The 12,394-nt window shown below is 45.7% G+C and overlaps 3 protein-coding genes across 7 annotated transcripts; 1 reads left to right on the plus strand and 2 right to left on the minus strand.

Annotated features, from left to right (window-relative positions):
• The first annotated feature begins 184 nt into the window (after positions 1–184).
• Positions 185–3,229, plus strand: LOC115735423 (probable receptor-like protein kinase At2g21480). The gene has a single exon (XM_030666645.2). The coding sequence runs from the start codon at positions 553–555 to the stop codon at positions 3,154–3,156; it is 2,604 nt and encodes an 867-aa protein (XP_030522505.1). The 5' UTR covers positions 185–552; the 3' UTR covers positions 3,157–3,229.
• Positions 3,230–3,675: 446 nt separating this feature from the next.
• LOC115735427 (E3 ubiquitin-protein ligase RHF2A) lies at positions 3,676–8,080 on the minus strand. Of its 5 annotated transcripts, none has more exons than XM_048283573.1 (9): positions 7,871–8,080; positions 7,330–7,470; positions 7,211–7,257; positions 6,444–6,506; positions 6,242–6,350; positions 5,758–6,149; positions 5,491–5,598; positions 5,036–5,387; positions 3,676–4,094 (listed from the first exon to the last, which is right to left on the minus strand). In XM_048283573.1, exons 1-8 carry the CDS (start codon positions 7,874–7,876, stop codon positions 5,075–5,077), a joined length of 1,179 nt encoding a protein of 392 aa, XP_048139530.1. In that variant the 5' UTR covers positions 7,877–8,080; the 3' UTR covers positions 3,676–4,094; positions 5,036–5,074. The 5 variants fall into 5 exon arrangements, with proteins under 5 accessions (XP_048139530.1, XP_048139529.1, XP_030522511.1 ...); XM_048283572.1 differs by having other exon boundaries at positions 3,676–4,113; XM_030666651.2 differs by having other exon boundaries at positions 3,676–4,135.
• A 724-nt stretch (positions 8,081–8,804) lies between these two features.
• LOC115735428 lies at positions 8,805–9,703 on the minus strand. Its single transcript, XM_030666654.2, has one exon. It carries the CDS (start codon positions 9,493–9,495, stop codon positions 8,977–8,979), a length of 519 nt encoding a protein of 172 aa, XP_030522514.1. The 5' UTR covers positions 9,496–9,703; the 3' UTR covers positions 8,805–8,976.
• Positions 9,704–12,394: the final 2,691 nt, after the last annotated feature.

Raw genomic sequence — 12,394 nt, forward strand, 5'->3', positions numbered from 1 at the left:
TTGCTCAATCGGTTGGGGCGACACGGCTTCGAGTCTTGGACGTGTCTCAGATGGTGCCCAATTTAAGTCTTTATAAAGCATTAGGCTTCAGTGAGAATGCATGGTTTGTCGTGAACGATGAACCGTGGATGCACGCTTCTATTTCCAGGCCTGTCAGTTGGACTCCAATGCCTAACAAGTAACAAACCAATTTGGACAGCAATGTCTCCAAACTCAAATTTCCAAACGATGAGAGAGAGAGAGAGAGAGAGAGAGGTGTTTGACCCCTTCAAAGGGAGACCATGGTTGATCCTAGGAAACTGTTAGAACTTGCTAAAAAAAGGCCACCCAAAATTCAAAGACAGGAATTTTCTCCATGGCAAGAAAATGTTTCTCCACAAACATTCCAACATCTAAGAAAAGCTTTGTCACCTTTTCGCCCAAAAGAGGCAACGAACTCCAGAGGCAATGGGGACTCTCTCTCTCTATTTCTGTAGATGGATATAACCCTCTAATATTCTCAAAGGTCCTGGTCAGTCTAATCCCCTGTTTCATCCTCCTTACCCAGGAGGGATGGAGATAGAAAATAAACCAAGAACACCTGTCAACCCTCTCCTTTTTCTATCCCCCTCTGCATCGCCATCGCGACCCCTCATGGCGGCCCTCCTGGTCCTCCTCTTTGCCATCCTCGGCGGCTCCACCGCCTCCGCTGCCGCCGCCCCTTTCTCTCCGAAAGACAACATCCTCATTGACTGCGGAGCCAACTCCTTGGTCACCCTCCCTGATGGAAGGATCTTCAAGACCGACGTCAACTCCGCCGGATACTTGGAAGCCAAGGACAACATCCAAATCTCGGACCCCGCGGCCGATGTCCCGTCGCCCATTTATCAGACGGCGCGGGTGTTCGTCTCCGAAGCCACTTATTCCTTTCGCCTGGGGAGCGCGGGTTGGCATTGGGTTAGGCTCCATTTCTTCCCCATGAACAACACCCAATTCGATCTCCAGACTGCCATGTTCACCGTCGCGACCAGCGATGTTGTGCTTTTGCACAGGTTCTCCGTGAATAACAGCACTAAATACATTATCAAGGAGTATCTGCTGAATGTGACCGACCCCCAGTTCACCCTCAAGTTTACTCCTGTCAAGGACTCTTTCGCGTTCATCAATGCCATCGAGGTGGTTTCGGCACCGGACTTCTTGATCGCCGACAGCGCCACCGCGCTCTTCCCTGTCACGGAATACAACGGTTTGAGCTCGTTCAATTACCAGATCGTGCACCGGCTCAACGTCGGGGGATCCGTGATCACTTCTCAGAACGACACACTAGGAAGATTCTGGGACTCGGATACGGAGTTTCTCAAGGAAAAGTCCTTGGCTAAGCGCATCTCTGTCCCTTCGACCATTGTCAAGTATCCTGAGGACTTTCCGAAGCTCGTTGCCCCCGCAGCTGTGTATGCATCCGCCGTGGAGATGGCCAATGCCAATGTTCAACAACCCAACTTCAATGTCACGTGGAATTTCAACGTTGATACCGATTTCGGATATGTCGTACGGTTGCATTTCTGCGACATTGTGAGCAAGTCCCTCAATGACCTCTACTTCAATGTTTATATCAACGGAAAGATGGCTGTATCCGGCCTCGATTTGTCCAGCTTGACCGGCGGTTTGGCCATTCCTTACTACAAGGACATTGTAGTGAATTCGACCCTGATGGCCAGTGGACTGAGCATTCAAATCGGCCCGATGAATCAAGACACAGGCACGGTGAATGCAATCTTGAACGGGGTGGAGATTCTGAAAATGACCAACTCGGTGAATAGCTTGGATGGAGAATTCGGAGTCAACGGAAAGAAGGCCTCTTCATCTAACCGGAACACGGTGGCGGCAGTTGGGTTCGCCATGATGTTCGGAGCATTCGTTGGCCTTGGTGCGATGGTCATCAAGTGGCATAAGAGGCCCCAAGACTGGCAAAAGAGGAACAGCTTCTCATCTTGGTTGCTGCCCCTACATGCCGGCGACACGAGCTTCATGTCTAGCAAGACTTCAATGGGTTCTCACAAGACCAACTTCTACTCATCCACCCTGGGATTGGGCCGATTCTTCTCATTTGCAGAGATACAAGAGGCGACCAAGAACTTCGACTCGAATTCAATCATCGGTGTCGGAGGATTTGGCAATGTCTACCTAGGAGAGATCGATGATGGCACTAAAGTCGCGGTCAAGAGAGGGAATCCACAGTCTGAACAAGGAATCAATGAGTTCCAGACCGAAATCCAGATGCTGTCTAAGCTCAGGCACAGGCATTTAGTGTCTCTGATTGGTTATTGTGATGAGAACTCCGAAATGATCTTGGTCTATGAGTACATGTCCAATGGCCAAATCAGGGACCACATCTACGGCAAGAACATGCCGCCGTTGTCGTGGAAGCAACGGCTCGAGATCTGTATCGGGGCAGCACGTGGGCTCCACTATCTTCACACCGGCACCAACCAGGGGATCATCCACCGCGACGTCAAGACCACCAACATTCTGCTCGACGATAACTTCATCGCCAAGGTCGCGGATTTCGGACTGTCGAAAGATGCACCCATTGGGCAAGGTCATGTGAGCACGGCGGTGAAAGGAAGCTTCGGGTATCTGGACCCCGAGTACTTTAGGAGGCAGCAGTTGACGGACAAGTCTGACGTGTACTCATTCGGGGTGGTCCTGCTCGAGGTGTTATGCGCAAGGCCTGCCTTGAACCCTCAACTTCCCAGGGAACAAGTGAACTTGGCCGAGTGGGCGATGCAGTGGAAGCGAAAAGGCTTACTCGAGAAGATCATCGACCCTTTTCTCGTTGGAACCATCAACCCCGAGTCGCTGAAGAAGTTCGCCGAGGCTGCCGAGAAATGTTTGGCCGAACACGGTGTGGATAGGCCAACCATGGGAGATGTTCTGTGGAACTTGGAGTACGCGCTGCAGCTGCAGGAGGCTTTCTGTCAGGGGAAGAATGAGGATGAGAGCAAATCTTCCGCTACCATCGCCGCCTCCCCAGCTGTCGTTGCGCCAGCCGCTTCCCCAGCCGATAACCGCCCGGTCTCTCACCCGGAAGAGAGTGGGGATCGAGCTCAAGTTCAGGCCTTCAGTGAGCACTCAGAAACGGACATGTTGCAACAGTTCGCTCTCAATGGAAGATAAAAAAAAAGTGCTGTGGCTGAACTCAATTGGAGGTAAAACTAGCATTCCTGGCTATTTGAAGAACCACTCATAGGAATACGTCTGGCTTCTAAATACACCCACCCATTGCGATGCTGTTCTTAGAACCAATCCTCGATCGGTTTCGGTGTTCTGTTTGTAATTTTTGTACTTTTTCCGAACACTAAAATTACATTATATATACAATTACGGTATTTAATTACGAAGATTGGCTGGGTCGCAGGTCCTCTTAGTCAATTTTTGCAGGAGCGTAGGCATAAGAATCCAATTTTGAAAATAGGATTTCCCTGCTTAATGGTTTTGTTTCCAATGAGGAATTTAACATTTTGTGCTTATCCTAATTATTGGTTTAGTTTATGTATGATGAAAAGATGCCTCGGATGGTCTTAGCTCCTGAATATTCAGACAATAAAAAGAAGTACGACAACAAGCACTGTCAAGCAAGCTTGTTTATGGTAATCCTGAGCTTTGAAATAACCAAAAAGGGAATAAGAGGTCAACTGTATCAGAAGCGGGATCAGCATCATTCCAGCTACATTCATTTGGACAGACATTAACGCTGGGCTCGATTGACCAACATGCATTGCCTCAGGCACCAAAAGGAAAAAGTGTAGTCCTCGGTCCAACAAATGTTTGATCCAGTTCAATCTCTTCGTGTCGCACTACGTAGAACTAGTATACACATGGGCTTCAACAGAACATAGATATTATGCAGTAAAAGTATGCGCAGCTGCAAGTAAATCTAGGAGAATTTACAATGGCGTAATAGATTGACCATCAAAACATAGCGCTGTTTTGCAGTTTCTTTATTCCAAAATATATCTTAATAAACAAATCTTCTTTCTCTCCGTGCTGAGGGGCGATTGACAAACTCTCGAAGAAGATCCCGCATCCATGCACCACTCCTATAGATTCAGCACCTATGATGAGTGCAATAACCTTTCCCTTAGAATTAGGAATTCAATATCAAAACTAGAAGCAACAAACTTTCAATAAAACGAGATCGAGACGTATACTGTAAAACCCTTAGGACTGGTGTGCTTTACAACAGTAAACAAAAGCAGGCAATGAAGAAGAAAACCTCTTCCGATGGGTACCTACATCACCAACAAAACTACTGCATCTTTTTCTGAGCAAGATAACAGCGCATGAAATAATCAGAACATTATGAGCAAGATCTATTTTACTTTTTTGAAGAAAAAGACGGGATTCACATGGACAAAACAAATACAAATAGTCCAAAATTATGCACCATTTCATCTCGGGAAAGTTTTCATATTGTGATATCACCTCTTGCTGAAGTAGCTCCTTATCCAGGACATGGTCTAATCAGTTATGCACCTGACAACTAATAAGGGTACTCCCCAATTTTAGCTATTCTCTAGACAGGTTCCAACTACAAACTTTCCTCGAGCTTGTACAATTAACCAGAACAATTAGTATGATTCCTACATAAAAGGCATTAAACCAATGGAGTCACAAACATGCACTTCACAGAGGTTTTTGTAATCCCATTCCATGATCTTTAGGTCATAATGCAAAAATTCTAGTTTCCCCACCACTAACCTAAAGAATGCTCATTGCCTAAGAATTTTGACATCCAGCTAGCTTTCCTCACTTTCCGTATCACAGTACCTCTAATCCTCCCCCCCCTTTCCCTCCCTCTTCTTTTCTCTTCCCCTTCCTTTCCCTTTTTAAGCGAAAACAAAGCAATCACACTCAAAAAGTTACAAAAATATTTGAATCGAAGAAGAAGGAAAGGATAGGCTCAGCATAAAGTGCAAAGACACAAGAAAATTTGAGGAAATCAGATAACTTGATAGCATAAGTATAAGCAGCTGAGCACAGGAATTCAACTTACTCGGATCATTCACGCTCCGAAGCACATGATGAAGCAACATTAATTGGAACAAGAACTTGTAGTAGATGAGGCCTGTTGGTTGGTGATAATCGAAGGATTTTCACCAAGTGCGTCAGGGATCTGCTGGATCCCTGGTTCTGGAACAGGTACATTCTCTGAACTGTTAGAGACAGAAGCAGAACTGGTCCTGCCACTGTCTCTCGTTTCAAGACGCTCCATCATGCGTGACACAGTAGCAATCCCCGCGTCAACTTCTCTTCTAACTTCAGAACCAAGATCCGCCACGGAAGTGTTGCGAGAGAACAGTTTCTCTTTCCATCCTCGTGTGCTCTTTGAAATTGATTCTTTGCATCTAAAAGCAGAAAAGCGTTGGATGCTTGTTAACCTTTAGAGATGAAAGCACATTAATCAAATTAACAATCATTTATGCTAGGGCGCCTGTCAAAGCTCAATACCTAGAAGACACTGCATTAAATCGAGATCTCAGGGATTCTGAAAAGGACTGCAGCTCGGATGGTCCTCCCCTATCCTGATTATTCGGTGAGGAATGATTTGGTGATCTCCTGCCGAGGGGAGAAAATGTACAAAGATATTATGTAAGAGAGTTGAACAAAGTCTAAAGTACTACACAAACCTAAAGTCAAAGGAAAATCTAGAGCTAGCGCACTATAAGATTTCACTACCCAGTGGAGCTATGCTGATAGAACCGATGCTAAATGTACCTGTTGATCAATGATGATCCTTCCTGGTTAACAGCAATAAGTCCAGGTGAAGACGAACCCTGCTCCACTGGGGAAGAGGTCAATGGAACCATTGGCTGCTCAGATTCATCCTGAAGGGTGGTAGCAGGTGAAGGAGGTGTGATAACTGTAACTTCAGGAGCTTGTTCATCTTCGCCGTCCCTAGAAGGTGGGGATGCAGATGGAAAAGGACCAGTAGGAGGGGTGTTAGGATGAGTAGAGAAAACCAAGAATTGTGGACGACCGTGAGCTGAAGACCGGTTCCTATGGCCTTCCCTTCTGGCAATGTGACGTGCTCGGCCCATAGCAGCAGCGGCGGCTAGGTGCTGGATGATACGCTCCTCAAGCTCAGGATCAGTAGGACCAACAGGTAGCTGCATAATCATCAAGAAGAGCCATCTAAGCAAGAAACTCTTATTTTAAGTTAATAATCAGGCAAAAGATTCGGTCAGTCTGAGAAAATTACGCGTTGCAACTCAAAATCCCCAAGAGTGGGATGATGAAAGATCGTCGCATTTCTTGAAGGGTTAAACCTAAAACTCCTCTCTCGTTCTACTGCCTCCAATAATTCCTGGCTGAAAGGAATAGAGAAAGATATTCAAGTTTGAAATTTTAAGAATAAGGGAACTAAGACATCATGGTTACCTCCAAATTTGAACATAATTTACCTGCTGGGATCTTTCAGGCTGATGGTTTGCCAACACATGGGACACTGAGAACTCCTCTGACACCTAGAGGCCAATAAGAAGAAACAAGAAGCCATCAGAATATCAATATCCAAAGAGTTTGAAACCATTTATTGCGTTTTACATGCCAAAAAGAGGTATACAAAGAATTTTCCCTCGGAAATTTGGTCAGGTTACAGATGCACCCACACAAAATAGCACTTGAGGAAATGGACCTCTTCTATCAACACATATAAATAGTCAAACACAAGAACCACACAAGCAAATAAAACCCTAAGGATTCAGAGGAAACGGAAATATAATCCCGCAGGATGTGGGGCGATAGAAAACATTGCAGATATCAGGTCAACAGTCCCAGCGGTTACTCCGGCCATAGGAGTGCAGAATCCATGCATGACTGTGCAAGGCCCGTTTAATGTGTGAATAAATGCTATTTTACCATCCTTTCTTTCAGGCTATCAAACTTATGAGAGTGACTTTTCCCTATAACATTGCTTCGTTATGAGCAATGCGTAAAAGTTAAAAAATAAACAGAGATGTCATGCACACTACATACGCAGGTGCTCATATCAGCTGAGAAAAAGCATTCTAAGCGACATCTATAGAAACAGAGGATGCTACAGAGACTATGCAGATTATATGCTACGAATCTCGTCACCGATATTGTATCACTCTAGCATTATAATTGGGGCTGTTCTTTCAGCAGCAAAGCTTTATTCTGTTGAGGGTGGGACCACTGTAGAGATTACCACTCAAGAATGCACTGGAGATGAAACTCGTGCTTGCAAGTGGTCACCTGCGGAAAAAGAGAGAAAGATCAACTAAACTTGATCTCAAAACTGCGCAAAAGAGATTCCACGTCAAATACCGTAGATGGATCGCTGTCGCAGAAAGCTTCGAGGCAGATGCTGCAAGCATCCTCACACGGATCCTGGATTCCACCTTCCACGAAGGCCGCGGCTGATATGGAGTGAGCCTCGGACTTGCCAGCATCTTCCATCCCCTCAGCCTGAAAAAGCAGTTGCACTCCTAGGTCACAGCAGTCAACGTTTCAAAGACAAAGAGCGGAAAATGCTAAAACGTGAAAAGGTATCTTGGCAACCAATCTCATCGACGATTAAAAGCTTCCTAACGCATACATAGATGCGCAAGCGAAGAGCTCGCAGTCCAAATTAATCAGGACCAGTTCACACATAGAGCTCACACTACGCACCGAGCTAATCCCCTAAAACCCTCCAAAATCCACAGCGGAAACAGAAAAAACACATTCCGCCGCAAACCGGACGCGATTCTGAAGCTCAGCTGCAGGAATCGCACAATCAAACGGCCAGACACGACATTCCAGAGCCCCGCGACAACAGCTATGGCATAACCGGATCGACTCGTGTGCGAACGGATAGAATCATTACCTCCATGAAAGCCAAGACGAGCGGGAGCTGCCGGATAGCGGAACCGACGGTTGCCCTGCCGATCGAAGGAGCTAAAAGCACAGGCGAGAGGAGGAGCCTGAGAAACCCTAGCTCGCAGAGGTCATAATGGCACAGAGGAGGTTTTTTGGAAATTTCATTTTTCCTTGTGCGTGGAATTGGACTTTAGGCCTTGACTCGGCTCGGTCTTCGCGACTCACCCGCAGTGGAGACACGTGGCCGGGCTTTGACGAGTCCAATTCACTGAGCTGAACGCGGGGCCAGACCAGCTCGCTTCGCTTCGCTTTGCCCCAGTCAGGCGCGTACGAAGCGGTCATGTCACTGTCATGCCACGCGGTTCGACTCTGTTCAAGCGTGGCTTGGATTCGGACGGCCCGGATGATTTTAACTTAATTTTCTTCGGAGAATCTCACTCTTCATTTCAGAGAAATTACCAATGATTGATTAGCAAATCTCTTTTTCCTCCAAATATATCTCCTTCTAATATGCACTCAAAATTCCAACCCGAAAAATATACGTCCACGTCCAAATTAACCATCAGAATTTCTTTTTTTTCGCCTTGAAGTTTTAATCATTCGGCGAAGGAATCTCATGAAAAATTATAAACTAATTCGATAGGACAAAAGAGATTTATTATGTTAAATGATCGCTTCGTTACTTAAGATACTATTTTACTCATTGCAAGCATGTGTATAATTATCATTTATCTTGTGATAAGCGTAGACCATCCGAAGCTTCTAGACTAGTTGTTTTTTAATTGATTTTGTAACGCGGCGAGAGGATAGCATCCACCTTGTAATTTGTTCTTTTTTTTTTTATTAAGTGATTTTTTCGTCTCATGACCTTCACACTAACAAAAAAAAAGACAAAAGAAATCACATGATCAAAAATAAATAATACCATCATCGCGAAAATGTCAAAAGAATGGCACGATTCCAATTTTTGGCAAAATCATTTACAACGCCACCTCTCTTTTGTTTTTACATCTCCCCCCTTGAAGAAGGACGAGGAGGAGAAGGAGAAGCAGCCTCTCATTGGGCCAACCGACGGGCCTTCGGACCCCAAGCCCGGCCCGAGAATGGCCCCGCTTACGTGTCCCTCGTCGAGGGGCTCCTCCAGAAGCCGGCCCCGTGGAACCGGTCCCACATCTCCTTCTCCAGATCACCCACGGCATCGTCGTCGCCGTCGCTGTCGCTCCCGCCCGCGTCGAGTCCGTCGTCCTCCGCCTTCAACAGATCCGCCGCGCCCGTCGAGCCGGCCGCGAAGCTGTTGGGCCTCTGGGCCAGGAGCACCCCCTTCTTCTTCCGCTTCGCCGCCGCGGAGCGCTGCCGCCTCCGCCTCACCCGGCGGCAGAGCCCCGCGGGGACCCTGTAGACGGCCAGCGCGAGGAGGTTCACGACGGTGCACGGGCAGCAGCAGCACAGAGCCGCGCAGTCCGCGGCCGTCCCCCCCGCCGCCTCCGCCAGGCGGGCCCGCCCCCTCGTCCTCGTCGTCGTCGTCGTCTTCGCCGCCGCGGCCGTCGATTCGTTCGCCTCCCCGCTAGGGTTCGGCAGCAGCGGTTGCCTCCGGTTGGCGAGCTGCGGGTGGAAGAGGAATTGCCGGGTCATTCGCGATTGTTGTTGGCGCTTCTGGGTTCGCAGAGGAGGGGATTTCGAGTGGCGCAAATCAAAGGGAAAGAGAAAAGGTCGTCGATGGCCGCAGGCCAGTTCGATATTTTCCTGGAAAATCAGACTATTGACGGGAAAAGAGAGGGAAAAATGACGAAACGGAGAGAGATTGAGGCCAACAGAAGCGAATTGGATACAAGAGAGAGAGAGGAGACGTTCCAACTTGGAGAAAGATAGAGACAGGCTATGAAAACAAGAAGCGGGTCAGATACGTGTGCAAAAGTGTGTAGAGGAATTAAAATAGCAAAATGAATCGACGCCGTCGGACTCGATGGGGCCCACGTAAAACACATCATCTTCAATGATCCAGATTCGTTTTGGTAAAAAATTCCTCGCTCATTTCTCGATGTCACCTTAGATTTGGGAATCACAATCATTTCTTTTGATGAATTCGATATTTCACCTGCTAATAAATCTACGGAACAACAAAAGATCATGAAACCTCGGAAAACATCTTCATTCTTTCTTTCTTTTTGTTCTAACTGGCTTTCTTTTGTTCTAACTGGCTTGTCCAGTTTAAATTCAGGTAAAATCCCAAACACGTCGAAATCCAGTAGGATCCAGTAAATAGGATCTCAAATCAGTAGCCCAATTTAAAAATCCACGAAAGACTCGATCGGTTCGGAATAAATTCAGGACCAGCCATCTCAGTATGTCCGGATTTGATCTTATCCATTTTATTTTTACGTGCTCTATCGGAATCAAAGCGTGGACCAATCCGTAGTCGAGGAGTCTCGAAAAGACGAGAACGAGAGATAGATACTCTCCCAAGTTGGACAAAAACCTATTCTCCATTGCATACATTGTGCAGGACCAGAGTGCATAGACATTGTCTTCACTAGGACGGAAAGCACCCGTAGACCGTTTGACTTATTGGTAGCCACAGCTCGCAATATTTTAACGGGGCATTCGTGGTCGATATTTAGCCGGCCTTTGAAAAGAGACGTGGATGTCGCTGTCTTGCCGTGGCCATGATTTTGACTCTTCTTTTCGTGCCCCAATTGCGGAATTGGGTGGGAAGGAAGGAAGGAGGCTAGCATCGGACTGTCCGGGTCTAGCGACGGTTGTGGATTGAGACTTCACGGTATTGGCGCCCCCGTCGATCGGTGGTTGCAAGTTCGTGTCGACATCTCCACATAGGCTGCCGATGAAGCTTAAAGCCCGAGGGAGACCACCGTACTGTACCTTGATGCATCGAAACCGTAAACGGATCGTGCGTGAGGAAAAGTATAAAAAAAGTCCTAAACCTATTGCATTAGTTTCAACTCGGTTCTAAACTCATTTCGGATGTCAATTCAGTCCTAAACCTTTCATTGGTGTCAATTCAATCTTAAACCTTTAGCATTAGTGCCAATTTAGTTTTAAATATTTTATATTTATGCCAATCGAGTAAATTCGGGCAATTTTGGTCAAAAATCGCTGGCGTGGATGTTAATTTCCCTTCGTGGCACGGCTTGCATTAACGTGTACATTTTTTTAATATTTCAAATATTTTAAAAAATATATTTTTAAAAAAAATGCTTTAAAAATTGTTAAAATAATATTAAAAATATTCAAGTCAGTGCCAGTTATACCACATAGGACAATCGATGTCCACGTCGCCGATTTTTATCCAAAATTGACCGGATTAACTCAATTGGCATAAATATGAAAGATTTAGAACTTAATTGGCACCAATACAAAAAGTTTATGACTGAATTGGCACAAAAAAAAATTTAAGACTGAATTAATATTAATATAATAGATTTAGGAATTTTTTTACACTTTTCCCATCGTGCGTGCGAATCCTTTTGGTTTGTGGCTTTCTTTGGGTTGACTTTGGTCCGGCATTGTGCTGGGGAACGATCTGGTCCGACGTGGGAACAGGCGAACGAGGTAAAATCTTGTTTTTTTTTTTTTTTTTTTTCTGCCCTCGAGAGAAAAAGAAAAGAGAAAGGGGAGAAGGACGTGAAAGCCACCAACAAATCCAAAGAGAAAGCCGGCAGATAACCCATGTCCATCATCGCATCACTTTCCGAAAAGGAGCTTCGTCAACAAGTAACCCGATTACGCTATTAAGTTAATCAGGCAATTTCACGAGATGCTTAAATAAATAGTTTCGTGCTTTCGAAGCATATATTTAATGAGGCTCAATGAGGGTGTCGAGGTATCCTGTTACATTTTCCTTTTGGACGACAAGAGTTTCTCTGGCTTTTCCTTTTTTTTTTTTTTTTTTTTTGGTGAGGTTTCGCTAGAGGCGACGGGGGGCATCGCACGCGTGTTAATGTAATTTGGTGGTGATGCATGAAAAGAAAGGTGGTGGTTTTGGTTGCATTGGTGAGAAGAAATTCAATAGTTATTCGAGAAACTGGTGACCATCGGAAGAATGGCAACAGTCGTTTCATGGTCTAATCAGAGCAATGCACCTGACAACAAAAAAAGGGTACTCCCAATTTTAGCAATATTCTCTTGATAGGTTCCGACTACAAAATTTTCTAGAGCTTGTACAATGTTAACCAGAACAATTAGTATGATCTCTAGGTTATAATGCAAAAATTCCATTAACACCAGTTTCCCCACCACTATGAACTCGCACATGTTATACCGGCGTGGAATTCTTATCCTCGGATCAACAAAATGCTACGTAATGCGGAGTTCTTTTTAAGCACTCACGTGCTTTCCATTCGAATTTCCAAGAACAAAAGAAAAAAACTTCTAGACGTAAATATGGTCCTATGAGTCAATATTTGATATTGAAAAATCCAAAACATGCTGGCATTTACCGAGACAGAGTGCGTCCGTAGCTACCGCGGCAGAAGCGGTTTTCGTGTGCACTTTGATGGTGGCGGTGACATCAGAA

The sequence above is a fragment of the Rhodamnia argentea genome, chromosome 8 (genome assembly GCF_020921035.1).
Source record: "Rhodamnia argentea isolate NSW1041297 chromosome 8, ASM2092103v1, whole genome shotgun sequence".
NCBI lineage: Eukaryota > Viridiplantae > Streptophyta > Magnoliopsida > Myrtales > Myrtaceae > Rhodamnia > Rhodamnia argentea.